Here is a 21,607-nt window from a genome sequence, read left to right on the forward strand (position 1 = left end):
GGTCATTCATGCCCTGATATTTTATTTTTGAGTGTTTCCAATTACACCCGTGTTCCCTGTGCCGAGGTCTCTGTCCTGGAAGGAGGTTGTGTAGATCGTCATGCGGCACGCCTGGAATCCGAAGCCCGTGACTTGCAAGTCGTCAGTGCTGACGGGCCGTCGGCTTCCCCTCAGGCCGGAGGCTCTGGCCACGGCTTACATTTGTCAGAAACAAAAATGCAAAGTGGAACTGCAACACATCACAGAGCTTGGACCAGAAGTGACCAGTGAGGCGCTGGAAGAGACGGCACTGTGCGAGCTCATGGTCCCACAACTTGAGCACCACGAAGCCCAGGCAGGAGAGCACACCCAGGGCCAAGTAGGTGGCCGTCGAGGCATTGCCATGGCGCCCCTGGGTGCGCAGGGCCTGGCCCACGGCAGCCACGATGTGAGCCCCCAGTGCGACTTCGAAGCCTTGGGGGTGCAGCAGGGCAAGGCTGTAACTGAACAGGGAGAGAAACTCAATGGCCAGCAACCGCCAGGGCTTCCAGCCGCTGTCCAGGGAGAGGCACCAGGCCACCGGCCAGGCGAAGATGGGCAGCGTGAACCACTGGTCCAGGACGGCGGCAGGGTGCGCCTGCGTCCCAATCCGCAGCCACTGCACGGGGCCGTAGACCAGGGCCATGGCAGCGAAGGCGTCCTTCAGGTAGCGAGCCGCCGGGCTGCTGGCACCTCTCCGCAGCCAGTACAGGCCCAAGCACACGTAGGCCAAGTTCACAAGTGAGTTGCATGGCATGCTTAGGAAGGCAGGGAGGCTGGCTACCGGCACTTCTGCGTAGTGCTCGTGGCCCACTTGCACCACGACGCCTGCAAAGACACCCGTGTGGACGGCGGCTGCACACAGGCAGCTGGCCAGGGCCACGTGGCACAGGGCTCGCCTGGACTCCGGTTCCATGAGGCGCCCCCTGGGGCACGCAGCTTCCCAGAGCGGGCAGCCTTCAGCCTTCGCCTGTTTCCGAATTGGAGAAGATTTGCAAAACGGCCCCAGGCCGCCCGGCTGAGCCAGCACGAAGGAGTCCCGCGGTTTCCGATGCAGATGCTGCGGCCTTGCCCCAGAATGGCGGCGGCAGCGGAGGAAGGCAGCCGTCCCGCTGATTGGCTGGCACGAGCGGAGGAACGGTCTGCCTTTTTCCTTTGTGGTTATAAAAAGAGTGTGGTTAGAAAAAAAAAATCCAAAGAAGAGCCTCCATCTTCCTCGCTCTCCGTCTCAGGATCCGTCAACAGTTTTTGTCAGAAAAACCAAGACAATGACCCGATGCTTCCAGAAGCTTCTATAAAATCCCTCCTCCGTGTCTGGGTTCCCTTAAAGCCACTGCCTGCAGTCACTCGCACCTTTCCTAGCCCAGCCTGCAACTCCGAATGGGTCCTCCCATGTGCAGAAGCTTAAAAATGTGCACGTTGCCGGCCCCAAAGCCCTTTGCGTTATGTACCTGCTTGAACTAGCAACAACAGGTTTGCAGTCTGACTTCTGGAACTCGAGGCCAGGTCGGGAGGCACAGGGATCCCGGCCCGAGTCCCCCGGGGCCGGCTTCCCTGGTTCGCCCTCCTGCCCTCTGCCGAAGTGCTAAGCCCCGAGTCACCATTCCTCAGGCCACAGCAGCAATCACAGAACCAGAGAGAATTTCATTCTCACTGACCCTCAGCAGGTCTGGGGCTCCAAACGCACTTGGGAAAAGCAGCAGAGGATGGCCCAAATGTTTGGGCCCCTGCACCCACGTAGGAGGTCCCAAATAAGCTCCTGGCTTCAGCCTGAGCCAGCCCTGGCCGCTGCAGCCATTTGGAGAGTGAACCAGTACATGGAAGTTCACTCTCTCTCCTCTGTGTAGCTTGGCCTTTCAAATAAATCAATCTTAAAGAAAAGAAATGTATTACTAGAGCGGGGATACGAGTTCAAAGCCAAGGTGAACAGGCAGGCACAGGGGACACAGCAAGGCTGTGGGCGCTGCCCCGCCATGTGTGCGAGTCCTAGCTCCGCCATGGCCTGCGTGGCCTCGGCAGGGAACGCGCCAGGCTGCGCGTGCGGTCAGGGGCCTCACAGGTGGAGACCACCTGGCTCTGATTCCTGGCAGCTGAGGCTCCCACGGGGTGGGGTGGGCTCGGTGGGCAGGGAAGCCCTGGTCACTTTCACCTCGGGGGTGGTGGAGCCCCTTCACTTCTGCCACTCCACCTCCTCTGGGCAGGGAGGGAGAGGCTGTGGAGCGTTGCCCTGAGCTTTCTGGCTTTGGGGGCAGGAGATAAGGAGGCACAGGAGGCCAGCAGGCTGCCCCAGGCCAGTTTTCCCTCCAGCTCAGGATCTGCAGCAACCCACACCCTCAGCCAGATTCTGCATCTCAGTCTAGAGGGGCGCCCTGCGCCTCCCGGGCCTGGGGCAGCCCCTGCCAGAGGCATCGTGCACACAGGAGCCCCCTTCCTGTGTGCACTTCCTGAGTTGCCGCATGCCTTCAGGGAGCGGGGTCCTGCGCTGCTCCCCATCACATCCCTACCCCATGGCTGCACTGGAAGCGCCCTGGGGCTCTGCGGGCCAGTTCTGCCTCCCAGCCGGCCTGCCGGAGACCCTTCTGCCCACTGCCTCTGGCCTCCCACCTGGCCGCACTTCCCCATGCAGCGCCTGACTACAGCCAGCATCTCTTCGTTCCTGCTGCGGGACAGAGTCCACGCTGACAATGACCTGTGATCAAACCAACCGCCCGACTCCCTGTGGAGAGCAGGCTGTCACCTTTACAGCCTAGCTCCCTTAGCCCCCTGCGCTGCCACGCCTGCGCGGCTCCTCCCAGGGCAACAGCAGGGGCCCGTGGCTCGGGGGTCTTTGAGGGAAGCGCTGCCTAGTGTTTCCTAGGTTGAAAACGTGTTCCTTGCTTCCTGGGGCTGCAGTTTCACCAGGAGCCTCGGGTACCTCTGGGCAAAGCCAAAGTGGCGGCTTGGTCCTGTAGCCCATGTGACAACCACTTGTTGTGCTCCCTCACCGACGGCCCTGAGGCGGGAGAGCGACGCTGAATTCATGCAGGTTTCCTGGAAACCACCAGCTCAGCTTCCTGGTTTTACCGGGAGAGGGGCTTGGCTCGGCCAGGGAAGTGAGGTCTAACTGGGCCAGGCCACACAGCACAGCTGGTGCACAGCCACGGAAGCCAGCTCCCCTTGGTGGCTAGGCCACAGGTCTGTTTGGCCGATTTCAAATGAGTGCTTCTAACTGCATAAAAGGAAACAAATACAGGAAATACATTTCACATGGGGGCTGGTAGGTATTACAATGTTTGCAAATGTGTAAAACGCTAGCACACCCCCTTCTTTCCTAACACATTGTTACGGGATCTACTAGCAACTTAAATAACGACACTACCTCGAAGGGGCTATTGTTACTCTAAAGCAGATGGTGTAGTTTAGTTCCGCTAACTCCACGAAAGCAGCAAGAAAAGCTACAGGATCTAAACTGATCTGGCCATTTGCACTGGTGAGAAAGCCACACTTCTGGCTGATGCTCTGTGCTCTGCTGTCATTGCGGGAAACGCCAAATTTCGACTCGAGCTTAGTGGAAATAAAGGCGAACTCAAGCGGAGAAATCGTTATTTGTCCTCGGTCCACAGCCCGCGCTCGCGGACCCCGGCCTCGGATCCCTGCGTACAGCCTGCGTGTGGCAGTGAGAATGACGCTGCGGCGCCCGGGCGGCCTAGGGGCCCCGGGGCCCGGGGGCGATGCCAGTACCCATCTCTCAAGGTTGCTGTGAGAACTTACAGTATTGGCGCGAAAAGGCCAGCGATCACCATCCGGGTATTTTTCCTCTCTCGCTGTGCTAGGGGAAATTCAAATCTCGAAAAAGGGCGGACCCGAAGAGCAGCCTTGCGCCTGCGCGTAGGGCGGGGCGCGGGGCCTGGGAAGCAGGCGGGACGGGGTGACGCGGGGTGACGCGAGTGACGCAGGCCGCTCCCGCGCCCGCTCTCCCGCTCGGCCCCGGGCGCCGGCAGCCTAGCTGCCCGCCCTGCGGGCCGGCGCGGCGTGGGGGAGGGCGGCGCGGCGGCCGGTGGCCCCGGTCCGGCTCTCTCAGCGGAGGCGCGGGCGAAGGCGCTGACGCCCGGAGGCGGGGCCGGCGGGCCTGGGAGCGGGCGGCGGCTCCGCCCCTGGGCCCCGAGCGCTCGGTCGCGTCACCTCCCACTCTTACCCCGCCTCCGGCTCTCCCTGCGACGGCTCTCCAGCCGCCTCCTGCGGCTGCCCGGGTGTGCGGAGCGGGCAAACGGCTGTCTGATGTCTCTCTCCTCCCTGCCACTCTTAGCAAACTGTGCCCCTGTGCCCACTGCTAATAAAAAAGCAACTCCCTGAGCGGGCGCCCCTTCTGCGACCCGGGAGACAGTTCCCAGGGGGGCGGAGCCGAGCGCGTCTTAGGGGGCTGGCATTTCCATCCGGGCATTCCCCAGATGCCGCCGCCGCCGCCATCTTTGTTTTGTGCTGAAAGTCGCTATTGACGCCCGCGGACGGCCTGGCGAAGGGAAGTGGCAAGATGGCGGCTCCCAGGGCGGAGGCGTGGAGGCGCGCTCGGGGGGCGCTGTGGGGCGGGGCGCGTCCGCTTCTGACCCAAGCACCGCTCGAGCTTTAGCCGAGCGCAAAGTGGCGCCAGCCTCCCCGTCGTGAGGCAGCGCCAGGACCCTTTAAAAGGCTTGCGCCCAGAGGCGAAGCGGTGCGAGGGCGGGGGGTGGGGAACAGTGACGTTGCCCGGCTCCGCCCCCTCGCCCGACAGCCGCCGCCATGTTTAGTTGTTACTTCTTCACACAAGATGGCGGCTCCCAGGGAGGAGGCATGAGCTCCCTGCCGTTACCGCTCCTCCTGCCGTACAGTTGCCGCTCCGCGGCCTAACTCTGGCTCTTTGGAGCGGCTTCTGTGGGAAGGAGTTTTGAGGAGGGAAGCGAGGATTGGACGCTGCCTTGCATTTGGTTTGGAGTGCAAGAACTGACCCAGAAGGAAGAGAATAGGGGGGAATGGGGAGCTAGTCTCAAGATGGCGGCTCCCAGGGCGGCAGGCGCAGCCTGAGGAGCAGAGGCGGACTCAAGAGAGGTGCGAGACCTCACGAGCCGTACGGCGCGAGGCCCCGAGCAACTCCTGGGAGTTCGAACTGGTTCCATCGGCTTTCGGCGCGCCTCCATTCCTCAGGAGTGTCGAGGTGGTTTTGCGAGCGGCGGCTGCACTGAACGCTGGGCGGGGAAGCGGGACGGGTTCAAGATGGCGGCTCCCACAATTGTGGTCTGAGCGCCGGTGGGGCTGGAACGACCGCGGCGCTTGTGGCTGTTTTCCACCCGCCCCGGAAGCCGGCCAGTGCTGGGGACTTGGGGGTGTGGGAACCGGGCCGGGGCTCCGCCATTTCCGGCGGGGGAGGGCTACGACTGAGGAAGGGAGGAGAGAGAGGCGGCTCAAGATGGCGGCTCCCAGGTCTTGCCACCCGAGCTTATAAGCGGGAGCGCCCGGGCGAATGGTCAGAGCGGCAGGACTCGGCGGCTTCCAGCTTCTCCGGGCGAGGCGCTCAACAGTTTCAGGAGGCTCTTGAGGAGACGGGGCGAGTGAGAAGAAAGGGAAGAGGCAGAGGGAAGGAGTGTAGCTAAGATGGCGGCCTCCATGGAGTCGTCCACCGCTGTGTGAAGAACCGCTCTTCAGTGAGAGCTGCCTTAGACGAAAGGGGGTGTGTGAGAGAGGAATTGAGGGGCTCCCTTCCCGCCTGGTGACTTCTTCCCATCGCACCTCCTCCTGGAACTATGGCTTCGGCCGTGTCGCCCGCCAACTCGCCAGCGGTGCTCCTGCAGCCCCGCTGGAAGCGAGTGGTGGGCTGGTCGGGTCCGGTGCCCCGACCCCGCCACGGCCACCGTGCCGTGGCCATCAAGGAGCTCATCGTAGTGTTCGGCGGCGGCAATGAGGGGATCGTGGACGAACTGCACGTGTACAACACGGGTGAGTGCGAAGCCGCTGGCGCCTCCGAGCTTTCCCTCGCTCCTTCTCCTCCCGCTCCCTCCTCTGCCCTCTCCTCCTCCCGCCCTCCTCCCTCCCCCTCCCTTTCTCTCTCCCTCTCCCCCTCCCTCCTCTCTCTCCCTCTCCCCCCTCCTCCCATCCCTCCCCCCTTCCTCCTCAGCCCCCCCCGCCGCCGCCGATCTGCTTTCTCCTCCCCCTGGCTCTGCCTGGTGCCTCTGCTTTTCCCCGGTCCGCCCCCCGCTCTCCCACCCCCGGACGCTCCTGTGTGTGAGGGTGGCTGTTTGGTACTTGGGAGAAGCCCTCTAGTCGGACTGGCGAGGGGGAGGGGTGGCAGCGCGCTGGCGACTTCACGCCGACACCGTTACCCGCCGGCTGGGGCGGCGGGCGGATGTGTCCCCTTGGCGGAGCAGGGTGCCTCCCCCGCACCCCGCGCCGGCCCCGAGCCGCCTTACGCCAGTGCCCGCTCTCCGTTACAGCGCTGTCTCCGCCTGTGGAAGAGGCAGGCGCTCTGACGGGGGGATCCGACCACCGGACCCGCCGGCCTGGGGGACCGATTGGACGGGACGCAACGCCGCCCCGCCTTCGGCGTTTACTCGCGCGGTGTGCTTGTTGTGGCTTTTCAAGTTGCTTGTCTTCCGTGCGGTGCCTTCCGGCGTCCCTGCAGTGGGCTAGTTGATCCCGCACCTCACCTGTTCCGTGTGGTGAAGGGGCTGTCAGCTTGTCCTGCCTCTTCCCCACACCCGAGGCCACAGCGCTTGCGGGGAGGCTCTCCATCCCCAGGCATGCCTGATGCACCAGGTGGCCTTCTGCCCCCCTGCCTCCCGGGAGCCGCACGCTGGGCCCCTTGCTGGGCAGCCTGGCTGGGACTCTGGTGCAGAACGCCGGCAGCTGTGTCTCCCGCACCCCCAGTTGGCCGGTGTTGGACAGCTAGCACAGAGGTTAGCCCCTGAGACGCCCGTGGACTGCTCCCTGGCCCACAGGACCCAGACTGGGTCTGTGTCTGCTCTCTCCAGTGAGAGCCTGGAAGACTGCAGGTGGCGTGAAGACGGCCCCTCGCCCCATGACCGGCGCCTTGCCCTGTGGCTGTCCTCCCTGGACTAGGGGAGTACCTCTAAGGCACCTCCCACTCTGGACACTAAGCCTGCATGGGCTTCACATCCCGGATGCCAAAAGGCTACAACTGTTTGTTTATTTATTTATTTATTTATTTAAAGACTTATTTATTTACTTGAGAGGCAGAGTTACAGAGAGAGGGGGAGAGACAGAGAGGGGTCTTTGGTCCACTGGTTCACTCCCCAGATGACCACAACAGTTGGAGCTGGGCTGATCCAAAGCCAGGAGCTTCTTCCGGATCTCCCATGTGCATGCAGGGGCCAAAACACTTAGGCCATCTTCTGCTTTCCCAGGCATAGTAGCAGGGAGCTGGATCAGAAGCGGAGCAGCCGGTACTCGAACTGACACCCGTATGGGATGCCAGTGCTGCAGGCAGATGCTTAATCTACTGTGCCATAGTGCCGGCCCCCACAACTGTCTTTAACTTGACTGGCCTGTCAGCTCCTTGCTCTTGAGGTGGGGAGTTAGCAGCAGGAAGCCCCAAGGGAGAAAGTCAGTTTGAGCAGTAAGAGGATTGGGGCTGGGCTCACGCCACCCCAAGGGAGAGGGCCAGGTTTCTCTTGCCCCCTACCAAGTTGAATTTGAAAGGCTGGTGGATTGCTTGGTGACCCTTTCTGTCCCTTGTCTCTTGGTACCTGTTGCCTCCAGGGAATGGGACCTTTCCTAGGGCAGGGGAGGGGGACTGTAGTAACTAGGTGGGGGTTGCGGGTGTGCCTGCTAGCCAGGCAACTGTGGTGGCAAGAATTACCCCAGGGAGCTAATGCCAAGGGGAGGACTACAACTGCCGCAGTGGTGGGGCTGTTGGTGGAGATGCTGTCGCCATGAACAGCACCTTTTCAACTTCTTGGACCGACTCTTCTCGTAAGGGCTGGAGCAGGCTCCCTGGCAGGGAAATGCAATTTTAGAAAGTAGGGCAGGGGCCTAATTACAATCAGCTCCAAAGTCCACTGCCCGCTGCCTTGGCTTCCTGGGGCCTCTGCATATTCATTAGTTTATTAAAATGAATTGACCACTTTCGTGTTAATTCATTAGCAGTCTCCAAAGATGGGTTGTGTGTTAGAGGATAGCCAGCCTTCCAAAGGGCTGCTTAAAACGAAGCCCTGGGAATCCTCCAGGGGAGCAGTTTGGAAAGTGTCGCGATCCAGTTCCTTAGGTGACTTCTCCAGAGAGTGTCCAGTAGCCCCGCTCCGGCTTCCTCACCCCTGTCTCACCCTTGTCGTGGCGAAATGGGAACGTGTTGATGAGCATTGGGCCTCAGTAGTCAGCGTCTCGTTCCTGCGGAGTCCTGGCGGCCTTGGTGTTGCCAGTCATCCTAGCTGCCCCCAGCAGCTGCCTCGCCTGTTGCTTTGTTTCATTTTAAATGAGGGCAGAACTTGTTCTCCGTACGCCTCTGCCTCCTCTCCTTGGCCTTTGTAGGATCTGTCCTCCCAAAGACTTGCCCCTGTGGAGAGAAACCCGATCTGGAAGCATTCCTGTCGCTTAGATGAAAAGGCGCCAGGACCAGGGTGTGGGCCTCCCTGTCTTGGCTAGCTCTGCAGTCTGGGGGTGACGAAGGGCCTGGGGAAGTGTGTGTGCCCTGCAAGGGTACGGGTGGGAGAGAAAGAGCTTCTTCCTCTTCACCAAGCTCACCTCAGTGGCTGTGGGACACTTGACGGGTCGTTATGAGGTCTTAGAGTAGCTACTGTCCTTGTCCTCGAATTTTATTTCAGCGCGGCAAAGCAGGTCACCCAGAGGTTCTGAGCTGAAGGGTTCCTTGCCCTGCAAGGATGGGATAGGATGCCCCCCTGCAGTGGTGCTTGCCAAGGCGGGTTTTGCCTCAGTGGCTCTCTAATGTCATAGGCTCTTTTTAATGTTTATTTGATTCTCTTTCCCTGAAAGGCAGAGAGAGATCTTCCACCTGTTGGTTCATTCTCCATATGCTCCCAACAGCCAGGGCTGGGCCAGGCCAAAGCTAGGAACGCAAAATTCCATCCAGGTCTCCCATGGAGATGGCAGTGACCCGAGTACTTGAACCATCATCCACTGCCTCCCAGGATCCATTAGCAGGGAGCTGGATCAGAAGCAGAGTGGCTGGCTCCTGAACCCACTCTCTGATGTGGAACGTGGGGATCCCAAGTGTCAGCTTAACCCACTGCACCGCAGCATCCACCCTGTCATAGACTCGCAGTTGAAAAGAGCCTTGGAAAATATCTAGTGGGACTTCCTTATTTCTGGTGATGAAGAAATCGGGGTCTGGTGACAGATCCAGGATCGCCCCAGTAGCTGGTGGTGGACTCGAGTAGGATTGCAGACCTTTGCAAAGACTGTGCCGCGGTCTGTCTCGAACTTCCATTAACAGGCGATGAGGCATTTCCTTGGAAAGGCTTCCGTTTTCATGTGTCCCTGTATCTGATTGGCCATTAAATCAAGCTGGGATCACATTTGCACTCCCTGCATACCAGGCTGACCTCGTTTCTCAGGGGGCTCTTGGCAGGCACTTCCTGATTGGCCCTGCTTGTTAAATTTGTTGGGAAATCCTGTTCATCCTTCAGGGCCCAGGTCAGATGTCACCTCTCTGAGAAGCCCTGTCTTCCGTGTCACCCTTGCTCTGTGCTTCCAAGGGTCGAGCTTGGTTCACAGCTCTTTCGGTGTGCTCCCAGATCCAGCATGGTGCCTGGGTGTGGGCCACTGAAAAGTGTTTCAGATTGACAGAAGGAAAATGGTTTCTTGAACTTGGTGGTCTGCCTCTGCCCTGCTGTGTGGATGGTGGTGGGACAGCAGCAAGCCTTGGACAGGGGTTGGGGTACTGATAAAACACAGAAGCGAGGGCTTCAGTCTTGCTGAATAGAGGGAGGGGCTGAGTGGTGTCTGTCTGGTGCAGGATCCTGCAGGTGATGGCCTCCCTTCTTCAGGTTCCCCTCAGTGTTGAGAGCAGTGACAAGCCAGAAGATACCCAGAACCAGGGCTCCGGGAATTGGGCTACATGTTATCCCCCCCGCCCCCCACTTACTCCTGAGGGGCGACTGAGTGACTTTAAGAGACAGAGAGAAGGGAAAAGAGGGTGGTTGCTTGCTGCCTTGTGCTCTTGGAGGCAGAACCAGGACTTGTGAGTGAAATGCAGAAAGCCAACAGAGTTGGCCTTCATACCATGAACCGTACTCCCTGGCAGCCCAGCCTTGATAGGGAGTGAGGACGGCCCCTGCCCTGCCTGGAATGTTCTAGAATATGATGAGCACATTTTGTGTCTCCTAGACGGCTCCTGGTGCTCAAGAGCCCTGGGGACATCACAGGTCACTTTGAGCCTGGCCTGCTGGGTCAGTGATCGCAGTATGATGGGAAGGCCACGGCTGAGCTCATCTGCCCTGTGGCTTTGTCCCCAGCCATGACCTATGACTACATAGCTGTTTGCTTCCCCAGCCAGGATAGCTAGTGGCAGCCTGTATGTGGAGCTGTTAGGCAGACATGTATCCATCACTTTGAGTCAGTAAGTGACAAGGATGTTATCTGTCCCTGTTTTCTGTGAGCTCAGGTAAGTCACTTCCCCTGCGGGACTCTGTTCCTTTGTTGACCGGGAGCTTAACTGTGGTGGCCCCGCAGGTGTCTCTCGGCTTTGCTCCTGCTGACATGGATGACACTCCTCCTGTGATCGTTCAAAGCTGTCTCTACCGCTTTGTGGACGTTTGATCGGCTTCCCCATCAGAAGCTGCCTGTTTTCTTGGTTTGTCTTTGCATTGGGACCGTGAGACAGGGCCAGAGAGTAGGGCTCTGGGTAGGTGAGTGTGCGTGTGCACAGGGGGTACACGCGTCCCACGTCTCCTGTAGGAATATGGCAGAAAGGCTGTGCTGGGCAGCCTGGAGTCCCAGTGACTCAGCTAAAAACAGCTAAGGGGACCTGTGGAGTTGGGTAGTGGAGAGCTGGGGAGGCACTTTTCTCTAGGGCAAGGCCTGACTGTCTTAGGGGAGCACCAGCCCCTTGGCCACGTTGCCTGCACAGCTTCAGGTGTGACGGTGTAGGGGCAATGACCCACAGTGTGGTGGAGGCTATAATAACGGTCATGGCCAACCCCTTTTCCCCGAATGCATGTGAGTAAGTGAAAAACCGATTTTCCTTTTCCATCCCTACTCTCATGACACTTCTTTTGGTCAGCAAAGCGAATGTTATTTCTCTTATTATATCATAATACCACAGCATCCTATATGGAAAGTTAGGCTGAGAGCAGTAAAGCAGCTGGGACTGGTCCACAGGAACCTCCCCGCCAGCCATATCCCAAGGGCAACAGTGTTGATTCCCCTTCTCTGCTGTGTGTGCCCAGCTGCTGGAGCCACGCTCTCAGCTCCTTCCTGTAATCCACTTACTCAGATCTCAGGTGTCATGAAAACCCAGACAGGGGTGGGATTGCCTCTGCATCTAGCCCCTGGTTTGGGTTTTGGAGGAGAGTGGCATATCCTCCGAGAGCCCTTTAAATACTGTGTAATGGGAGGAGGACATTGCCAGAAGCCCTAGCACAGCAGGTGTGCGAGCCAGGGAGGGGCATGATCCCTGCTGAAAGCTGACTGCTGTGTTGGGGAAGCCAGGCAGAGCCTGGGGTCTGATTTGCCCTCTCTGATGGATTCCCCGCCCCCAGTTAGAAATGGCTGTTTGAGAGGCTTCTGTGACAGACGCACTGCATGGTTGCCTTGTCATCTCTGGCTAGGGAATATTCTGGAGGGGCACAGGCATTACCGCTGAGTCTGAGGACCATCACCTAGGAGACAGAGAGGTAGGAGGTTGGAGCAGGGATGGTTTGCAAGCCTGCAAGGTGGGCTGGCTCTGGCTGACCTCTATCCCTTGCCTGTCTCCTGGCTTCCTGTGAGAAGATGGACACTGGCCCACAGCGGGTTCTGCATAGGTCACCCAAAGGTGCAACAACTCTAGGCTCTGGCTGTCCCAACCATGTGGTTCAGGGAAGGAAACCGTAGGCTCCCGGAAAGAGGTGCCTGGGGCCACAGTGAGGGTATTTGGACTATAGAAGTTCATTTGTGATGAGCCACTGAGCAGTAGGGGAAGGAGGTTGGTGGCCAGGTTCCCTGAAGCTGACACGTTATCTTGATTTCCGACCTGTTAGAGTGACTGGAGCCAGGTGCCAGCGGTCCAGTTGACAGAGCTCCTTAGGGATGCGGCAGTTGTCATTCCCGCCTTTCTCTGACCACACGTGAAGCCTGTAGACTTGGGGAATAAGAGGGATGGGGGCTCTGGGTCTTGAAGGTTCCGAGGGTTCTGACTTCTGCTTCCTTTTGTTCCCCAGCAACTAACCAGTGGTTCATTCCGGCTGTGAGAGGGGACATCCCCCCTGGGTGTGCCGCCTATGGCTTCGTGTGCGACGGTACTCGCCTGCTGGTGTTTGGTGGGATGGTGGAATATGGGAAATACAGCAACGATCTCTACGAGCTCCAGGTAACAGAGTGTAAAGCTCCTTGGCGCTGTCCCCTCCTCAGCCCTGGGCGACTCTCCTCGCATTCCTTACTGTAGTGGCTTGGGGCATTGAGAAGAGCAAGCAGGTGCAGGTGTCTGCTCAAGAACCTGCCAAAACAACCCTGAACTTGGTCAGCCTCACAGAAGATGACAGGGCTCGAGTGGCCCGCTGCCTGCTTGCTCCCCTCACCCCAGAGCATCTTCTCCCTATACCGCAACCTGTCTGTTCTCCAAGAGTCCATCTCCAAGTCTTGATTTTGCAGGCAAGCCGATGGGAGTGGAAGAGACTCAAAGCAAAGACGCCCAAAAACGGGCCCCCTCCGTGTCCTCGGCTCGGCCACAGCTTCTCCCTTGTGGGCAACAAATGCTACCTGTTCGGGGGTCTGGCCAACGATAGTGAGGACCCCAAAAACAACATTCCGAGGTGAGGCTCAGTCCTGTTCTCTGTGATAGCCCCCAGGGCAGGTGTGGTTGCCCGTGTGCAAGGCTCACCGGAGTCTTCAAGCAGATGCACCAGCTCACCCCACTGAGGCTAAGTCCCCTTTCGTGCTGGGGGCTGTGACGTGAGAATGGCACTAGATGCCCTCTGAGAAAGCCTTCCAGCGGCGAAGTCCAATCCTGTGCAGGCCCCGTGGGAGGAGGGATGGGCCAGGAGGTGGAGGCCTGTTTGGCTTTGGGCTGGGCCCTGCTCCTCCAACCCGCTTGGAGCTGGTTGCTTTCCTTCTTAGCCTCTACTGCCTACAGGTTTCCTGATGGGGATTTTCCAAGGCCCGTGGCCAAGGGCCTTTCTGTTTGGAGGTAGTCCCAAGCCGACACCCCTTCTTGCTCTGAGGAGGCCCTTGAATAATGCCCAGCTTTGTGTGCATAGCAGTCCAGAAGGCCTTGCTGCTGGGTCTGAATTCAAGACTGCCACGCAGCCTGATACACCCTGTGTGCTGCTCCAGTTGAATTCACCCTCTAGCTTCTGGGACCTCCTCCTTCAGGGGTGAGGGTAGAGCAACTTGGAGTTCACATGGCTTTAGCCCCACTATGTTCCAGGGCATCCACTGTTCACTGAGGCCCCTGACACATGGATTCGAGACTTGCCACAACTCAATTTTCTTCATCAGGTACCTCAATGACTTGTATATCCTGGAATTACGCCCAGGCTCTGGAGTGGTAGCCTGGGACATCCCCATCACTTATGGGGTGCTGCCCCCACCCCGGGAGTCACATACTGCTGTGGTCTACACTGAAAGGGATAACAAGAAGTCCAAGCTGGTGATTTATGGAGGGATGAGTGGCTGCAGGCTGGGTGACCTCTGGACCCTGGATATTGGTAAGAAGCTGGGTGGTACTCCGGTAGTACAGCAGGTCTGCTGGTCAGCTAGCCGCACGGGTGACCATCATTGCGTGCTGAGTGGGGCTCATGGAGAACAAGTGTCCCGCGTAGCTCTTTGCTCTCGTCATGGTGGGGTGGGACTGACACAGCTAGAACGGCCCTGTGCTGGTGGGGTCACGTTTTAAAAAGAACAAGGTTCACTTGCCTGAGTTGTTGGCTGGCTTGTAGGAGGATGAGGGGAGAAATGAGTGCCTTTGCATGCTAGAATTCTCCCTGTTGACCGGTCAGTGCTCAGTCTGGATATGCAGTGGTACGCCTTGGTCTAAGTGTTGCAGTAAGATTGGATGTCTGTAGACCGGTAGGTCTCTGGGGGCTCTTTGGGCTGGTCACCAGGTCAGGGGTTAAGAGCAGGTGGTTAACCACTAGGGGGCTGGCTGACAGGAGAGAGCGTATGAACGCTGGTTACGATGTCCGATAGATCAGAGTCGGCACTCAAAAGAAACAGGTAGTGAGAATAATTTTCAGCCCAATGTTTCCCAAACTGGCAGGCAGCATAGGTAGGGTGAGTGCATTTTGTGGAGAGGGGGAAACAAGGCTGGCACAGCTGAAGGCTGAGCTCCGGCGCCTCCCTCAACCCCTACAACAGTGCTGTCTCAGAGCAGGGGCTCAGCACACAGTGCAAGAAACACTTGCTTGGATGGTCGAAACAGCTCGGGAAATGCCAGAGTCAGGCTACTGGGGTGATGGTGAGAGGGCCTGCTAGGGGCTGTAGGGAGGTCAGGGGTGGAATTCTTGCATTGGGTCAGAACCTGCCTTTCTGAGCCTTCCTGAGTCCAGGGAAGAGCCTCTGTGTCTGATCCAGGGTGGATAACCCTTCCTCTCTCTACACAGAAACCCTGACATGGAATAAGCCCAGTCTCAGTGGGGTGGCGCCTCTCCCTCGCAGTCTCCACTCGGCAACTACAATAGGAAACAAGTGAGTAGCCGCTCACCCGCTTTGCTCTTTCCTGGCCCGGCACTGCCCTCCCTCCCAAAAGGTTCTCGGTCAGTTTGGTTCGGACAGTTCCTCAGACCCGAGGCTGCCTCTCTCCACTGGGCCCTGAGAGAAGACAGATGAGAGTGGAGGGGGCTGCACACAAGCCCAGCCTTGAGACCCTTCCTGGGCCTGTGAGGCTCCCTCCATTAGGGGGCAGACTGTGGTAGATGGTTCTGTTAAGCAGCCGAGTCTCTAAATGCAGAGGGAGAGGCAGAGTTCTTAGGAGGGCTGAGCCACCAGGTAGGAGAGGACCGTGGCAGAAGGCCTCGTGCACCCTGGGAGCCTCCTGGGGAGAGCTGGAGCACTGAAGGTGTTTAGAACTTTGTGGGTTGAAGAGGTGGCCTCTAGCTTGGTGCCTCCTCTACAACCCTTTCCTACTCTTCCCTCCCCCTCTCAGAATGTACGTGTTTGGTGGCTGGGTGCCTCTTGTCATGGATGACGTCAAAGTGGCCACACACGAGAAGGAGTGGAAGTGTACCAACACGCTGGCTTGTCTCAACCTGGGTATGGCCTCCTCGGGCTCCGAGTGGCCTGCAGGAGGCTGCCCCTCCTCGGCCCTGAAGGCTGTGTGGGGGATGTGCAGGGAGCAGAGCTGGGCCCAAGGCTCCCTCTAGACTCTACCAGAAGAATGCAGTGCGCAGAATGCTGGAAGCAATGTTCCCCTTTTCCATTGTCTGAATAGGCTCTTCATGTACTTGGTCCAGCATCTGAAAGCACAAAGGCACACACGATGCAGAGCTCCCCTCCCTCCTCCCAGTTTTCCTCCTCAGAGTCAGCCACGTGGGTGGTTTCTTGTCCACCCTGCAGAGACTTCTACACACGCGAGCATTAGCTGCAGCTTCTTTTAAAAGCAAACAAATGGCAGGCCACGCCTGGCCTTTTCCATTTCCTACGTCTTGGAGAGTATTCCCCATCCCTGCCCAGCGAGCAGCCTCGTTCTCTTGTTACTGTCGAGGTGCCGTACCTTGTGCAGATGCTGCTCTGTGAGTATCCTTGTGCTGTTCCCACCCACTTGAGTTACTATCGAGGTGCCATAACTTGTACAGATGCTGCTCTGTGAGTATCCTTGTGCTGTTCCCACCCACTTGAATGCGTATGCAGAGGGTAAACACTGAAGAGTAGAGTTGCCATCACATGTAGGCACACCACCCTGCACAGAGGCTGTGTCAAAGTGGACTGCGCTGGGGGTGCCACAACAGACCACTTTGGCCAAGCCTGATAGGTGACTGAAGCGCCCCATGGGCCACCCCCGGCCCATGTGCATATTGAGCCCCATGTGCAGCCGTCACAGAACTGCCAGACACCTGATGATTCCATTTGCATTTCTCTCATTTTGACTGAGGGTGTGTGTTTCCTCATGGAATCTATTGGTTTTTCTACAAACTCTGTTCCCCTTTACCAGTCTTTCTGTGCATGGTTTCACTATGTGATAAGTTAGGTAAAACTGCATTTTGAATATTTTCCCAGTTTTTTGTTTGTGGCTTTCAAGTTTATATTTTTTAAATGTTTGTTTATTTTCATCTACTTGAAAGCCAGAGAGAGAGAGAGAGAGAGAGAGAGAGAGAGAGAAATACATTCCATCCCCTGGTTCACTCTCAGATACCCACAACAGTCAGGATGACTGGGCCAGACCAGAGCCAGGAGCCTGTAACTCCATCCCGGTTTTGCACATGGGTGGCTGGGACCCAAATACTTGAGCCATCATCCACCGCCTCCCAGGATGCACTAGCGGGAAGCTGCATTTGAGGCGGAACAGCTAGGGCTCAAACCAACACTCCGATACGGGATGCAGACGTCCCAAGCAGCGGCTTTAACCTGCTGCCGCGTAGCACTCACCCCCGTAGTTACATTTTTTGTGCTGTTCTTTGGCCTTGTAGGCTTTTTTTTTTTTTTTTTTGCTTGCTTGCTTTTAACTTAATCTTTGACAACTTCTGGTATCCCCCATCCCTGACAGCAAAAGGGTGAAGGGCCATTTGGTGGGGGGTGGTTTCCTCTATTGACCACCCCCCTCTTTCCATTAGATACCATGGCCTGGGAGACCATCTTGATGGATACATTGGAGGACAACATTCCCCGGGCTCGAGCCGGCCACTGTGCTGTTGCCATCAACACCCGCTTGTACATTTGGAGTGGGCGCGATGGCTACCGCAAGGCCTGGAACAACCAAGTATGCTGTAAGGACCTGTGGTACCTGGAGACAGGTAAGATGCAGTCCGACTGGGCGCCCACTGCTACCATCCCGAAAGCTAACACACCCACCCCCCTTACCAGTGGTGTTCTTTACAGAAAAGCCACCTCCCCCGGCCCGGGTGCAACTGGTACGAGCCAACACCAACTCCCTGGAGGTGAGCTGGGGGGCAGTGGCAACAGCCGACAGTTACCTTCTACAGCTCCAGAAATATGACATTCCTGCCACGGCTGCTACTGCCACCTCCCCCACACCCAATCCAGTCCCGTCTGTGCCCGCCAACCCTCCCAAGAGCCCTGCCCCAGCAGCAGCCGCGCCTGCTGTGCAGCCGCTAACCCAAGTAGGCATCACGCTCCTGCCCCAGGCTGCTGCTGCGCCCCCAACCACCACCACCATCCAGGTCTTGCCGACGGTGCCAGGCAGCTCCATATCTGTGCCCACTGCAGCCAGGACCCAAGGTAAGGTTGGGGGCATTCAGTACCTGAGTAGGGGCTGCTGCTGTGCTTCCCTGGGCCAGCTAAACTAAGTCGGCAGCCCAGCAGCTGGCGACTTCTTCGGGCATGTTCCTGAGGGTGGGGCAGGGTAAGAAGGCCCAGCTGCCGGAGACAACCAGGCGTCTGGGGGCAGGGACCAACCAGACACAGCGCAGGCAGGGCAGGGCAAGTGTGTGTGCTGAAGTTAGCAGAGGAGCTGGGATGTGACGTGCAGGGTGACTTGCTGACAGTTGGCCCCTTCTTGCAGGCGTTCCTGCTGTTCTCAAAGTGACTGGACCTCAGGCTACAACAGGAACCCCATTGGTCACTATGCGGCCTGCCAGCCAACCTGGGAAAGCCCCTGTCACTGTGACCTCCCTTCCCGCTGGCGTGCGAATGGTTGTGCCAACGCAGAGTGCCCAAGGGACGGTGAGGAATGGTCGCTGGGCTGGGCTTAGAGGGCGGGGGTGGGATCTTGCAGGGATCCAGTAGAATCAATAGGAAGCACTCTGACAGAGGCCCAGTCCCAGCCTGCACCTGTACCGCATAACCTGTGCTTTTCCAGCATTTGTAAAGTGCTGATGGTGATAGCTCGGGAAGATGTGGCAAGAGTTAATAAGTTCTTGCCTCAAAGACGGTCACCTTCCATCTGATCCTGAGGGCATTTTGAATGTGGGCTTTCTGGTCCTGGAGCCTGAGGGGAGATTAGCCAGCTGGGTTTGACCCAGGCCTGTGAGAAATGGAACTGTATCTGACTCTGGTCTTTGCTGCTGGGATTGCTGTGCCTGCTCGTGTTTGGGGCCGGCTGCAGGGAAAGCCAAGAGATGCTGGGCAGGGCTGAGCCCTTCCGCTGAGGCCTGCAGAGCAGGGAGGCAGGCGGCGCCCTGTAGGCTCACGCTCCCCGTGCCCACCGCAGGTCATCGGCAGTAACCCCCAGATGAGCGGGATGGCTGCGCTGGCAGCTGCTGCCGCTGCCACCCAGAAGATCCCTCCTTCCTCGGCGCCCACAGTGCTGAGTGTCCCAGCAGGCACCACCATTGTCAAAACCGTGGCCGTGACACCCGGCACTACCACCCTCCCGGCTACTGTGAAGGTGGCCTCCTCGCCAGTCATGGTGAGCATTAGGTTTTCTGGTCCTGTTTCTGAGCCGGCAGCCTCAGGACTGGGGGCTTCTGGTCACTCATCTGACGACAGTGGTCACTCCTTCTGGGCTTTGGACCAACCCTCAGGTTATTGGTCCACAATTGGTGCGTGCGTGGGCTGTGGAAAAAGCTGTCACCCTTAGGTAGGGGTGCGACAGCCTTAGGCTAGACCTGTAATCTTTCAGCTTGCTTGTGTCCTTCAAAATGTGTTGTTCTTTGGCCTGGGATAGGGGAGGAGAGGGGGAAGATGAGGCTGAAGCTGCAAGCCTTCTGTGGGCATTCTGGGTGGTGGCACCGCCCATCATGTATCTCTGTCCCCTCTAGGTGAGCAACCCGGCCACCCGCATGCTGAAGACTGCAGCCGCCCAGGTGGGGACATCGGTCTCCTCCGCTGCCAACACATCCACCCGCCCTATCATCACGGTGCACAAGTCGGGGACTGTGACGGTGGCCCAGCAAGCCCAGGTGGTGACCACAGTGGTGGGTGGGGTCACCAAGACCATCACCCTCGTGAAGAGTCCCATCTCTGTCCCAGGAGGCAGTGCTCTGGTGAGTGACAGGCACCACCTGGCGGCATGTGACAGCTGCCAGGCCACGATGACTGCCAGTGGTGACTTGCTGCTCTGGGCCAGCTCCAGGAGAGCCCCAGCCCAGGCCATGCCCTTGTTTGGTTTCCGGGTCACTCCCTACTGCTTTCTTTCCTTTCCAGATTTCCAATCTGGGCAAAGTGATGTCAGTAGTCCAGACCAAACCAGTTCAGACTTCAGCGGTTACAGGTCAGGCATCTACGGGCCCCGTGACTCAGATCATCCAGGTGAGCTCTTGGTCCGTGCCACAAGTGGTCCCCTTCCTCTGCCTCATAAGCAAGAGTGGGTGCCAGGCCACAGCCCAGACTTGAATCCCTGCCCATGGGGGATCCCCCAAGATGTGTAGTTCAGGAAGTCCTACAGCCCAGTCCCATCATCCACAGCACCTAGAATACCCCCTGAGCTCCTTAGGCTGCCATCACAGGGTAGCCCGCTCATCTACCTGCTTACCCCTTTCAGACCAAAGGGCCCCTGCCAGCGGGGACAATCCTGAAGCTGGTGACCTCAGCGGATGGCAAGCCTACCACCATCATCACTACCACGCAGGCCAGTGGGGCGGGAACCAAGCCCACCATCCTGGGCATCAGCAGCGTCTCCCCCAGTACTACCAAACCTGGCACGACCACCATCATCAAGACCATCCCCATGTCAGCCATCATCACTCAGGCGGGCGCCACGGGTAGGAGCCTGCCCCACTGTGTGAATTCTGTAGCTTCTGGCTGGTGAGGAGGTGAAGTCACACCAGGAAGGGGAATGGAAGCTAGTTGCTCTGTGCTCTTCGAGTTTGCTTTGGTTCCCCTTTTTGATCCCCTGCTTGCATTTCTGTTTGAAGGTCTGGAGGGAGATGGCAGGGTCGTGGCGACAATTTATAGTTCTTCCTTCTGATCTAGAGGCGGCAGGGGAGACACTGGGCCAGGGGACCCTCCCAAGGCTGAATTCCTGGGCCCGTCTCTCTGTCCAGGTGTGACGAGCAGTCCTGGAATCAAGTCCCCCATCACCATTATCACCACCAAGGTTATGACTTCAGGAACTGGAGCACCTGCCAAGATCATCACTGCTGTCCCCAAGATTGCCACTGGCCATGGACAGCAGGGAGTGACCCAGGTGAGGCATGCCCCGGCCCTTTCCTCAGGCCAGTCTCCTCCAGTCCAATCCAGCCAGCTTAGGAGTGACGTTGGTGGCACTTTCCTTTGCTGTTCCAGGTGGTGCTAAAGGGGGCCCCTGGACAGCCAGGCACCATCCTCCGCACCGTGCCCATGGGGGGTGTTCGCCTGGTTACCCCCGTCACTGTCTCTGCCGTCAAGCCGGCTGTCACCACGTTGGTTGTGAAGGGCACCACAGGTGTGTAGCCCACGGGTCAGGGCCTGAGCAGTGGCCGGGTTCCATCCCTCCTCTTGTGACTACATCCCTGCGGTCCGGCTGGGGAGGGTAGCAGATGTTCTCTCCAGAGCCTTCTGTCTCCCATGGCTACCCTTCAGGGTTTCTGGCAGCCCAGCCTCCTCCAGGGAGAAAAGCTGCTGCAAAGGTGGTAGCAGCGACAGGCCTCATTTCCGCCTCTCCCTCCCACCCTGCCTCCCTGTAGGTGTCACAACTTTAGGCACGGTGACAGGCACTGTCTCTACCAGCCTCGCTGGAGCTGGGGGCCACAGTACCAGCGCCTCCCTGGCCACGCCCATCACCACTTTGGGCACCATTGCCACCCTGTCGAGCCAAGTGATCAACCCCACTGCCATCACAGTGTCGGCTGCACAGACCACGCTGACGGCAGCTGGTGGGCTCAGCACCCCCACCATCACCATGCAGGTAGGACTGGGCCCAGGGACACGTTCTGTCTCCAGGGCATTGTGCTGCTGGGTGCAGCGGCGACCAGGCTCCCCTTACCTGAGACGTTCTCCCTGTTGGCGCCCAGTCCCTGGCATTGTCCGCTCGTCAGGGAGGCACCGTGCTTCAGCCATGTGTGGGTGTTGGCCATCAGGTTCTTCCTCTTGTAACGTAACAGAGGATATCAGTGCTTTTTGGGTGTATACGTAGTGTTTCTTCTCTCCATACTGTTCCTAAGCTGAATTCCTGGAATGTGGAGAAGTGTGTCTTGCTGGCCTTTGTGTGTCATGGTGGCGGGGCCGGGGGGGTCCCATTCCCTGGCAGGGCGCTTACCTCTGGCACAGGCCCCTCCCCTGCCTGGGCCTTGCCTCACAGCCCCTTCTCTGTGCGGTTGCCCTTGGTGGCTGAGTGGCAACTCCTCCCTGGTGACTGAGCCAGTGTCTTGGGATCAGAAGACAATTGGATCTTGAATTTGCAAGGACTGTTTAGGAGTTGGTGGTCTTGATTGGCACG

At 58.4% G+C, this 21,607-nt stretch overlaps 2 protein-coding genes across 11 annotated transcripts in view; one reads left to right on the forward strand and one right to left on the reverse strand.

Annotated features, from left to right (window-relative positions):
- On the reverse strand, positions 1–4,655 carry TMEM187 (transmembrane protein 187). 2 transcript variants are annotated; one of them, XM_062184118.1, is made up of 2 exons: positions 4,193–4,655; positions 1–1,171 (listed from the first exon to the last, which is right to left on the reverse strand). In XM_062184118.1, exon 2 carries the CDS (start codon positions 932–934, stop codon positions 143–145), a length of 792 nt encoding a protein of 263 aa, XP_062040102.1. In that variant the 5' UTR covers positions 935–1,171; positions 4,193–4,655; the 3' UTR covers positions 1–142. The 2 variants fall into 2 exon arrangements, with proteins under 2 accessions (XP_062040102.1, XP_062040101.1); XM_062184117.1 differs by lacking the exon at positions 4,193–4,655 and adding an exon at positions 3,769–3,927.
- The window catches only part of LOC133753472 (host cell factor 1), a 26,151-nt gene continuing 9,182 nt past the window's right edge, over positions 4,639–21,607 (forward strand). For 3 of the 9 annotated variants that reach the window (XM_062184108.1, XM_062184109.1, XM_062184110.1), the window contains exons 1-16: positions 4,639–5,964; positions 12,360–12,508; positions 12,790–12,950; positions 13,636–13,844; positions 14,739–14,823; positions 15,281–15,387; positions 16,905–17,084; positions 17,155–17,529; positions 17,813–17,973; positions 18,461–18,658; positions 19,011–19,235; positions 19,396–19,500; positions 19,733–19,952; positions 20,235–20,377; positions 20,476–20,614; positions 20,856–21,076. In XM_062184108.1, the coding sequence (XP_062040092.1) occupies positions 5,772–5,964; positions 12,360–12,508; positions 12,790–12,950; positions 13,636–13,844; positions 14,739–14,823; positions 15,281–15,387; positions 16,905–17,084; positions 17,155–17,529; positions 17,813–17,973; positions 18,461–18,658; positions 19,011–19,235; positions 19,396–19,500; positions 19,733–19,952; positions 20,235–20,377; positions 20,476–20,614; positions 20,856–21,076 (2,871 nt within the window). In that variant the 5' untranslated portion in view covers positions 4,639–5,771. The remainder of the gene's footprint in view (positions 5,965–12,359; positions 12,509–12,789; positions 12,951–13,635; positions 13,845–14,738; positions 14,824–15,280; positions 15,388–16,904; positions 17,085–17,154; positions 17,530–17,812; positions 17,974–18,460; positions 18,659–19,010; positions 19,236–19,395; positions 19,501–19,732; positions 19,953–20,234; positions 20,378–20,475; positions 20,615–20,855; positions 21,077–21,607) is intronic. The other 6 variants (XM_062184111.1, XM_062184112.1, XM_062184115.1 and 3 more) reach the window with 5 other exon arrangements.

The sequence above is a fragment of the Lepus europaeus genome, chromosome X (assembly GCF_033115175.1).
Source record: "Lepus europaeus isolate LE1 chromosome X, mLepTim1.pri, whole genome shotgun sequence".
Taxonomy (NCBI): domain Eukaryota; kingdom Metazoa; phylum Chordata; class Mammalia; order Lagomorpha; family Leporidae; genus Lepus; species Lepus europaeus.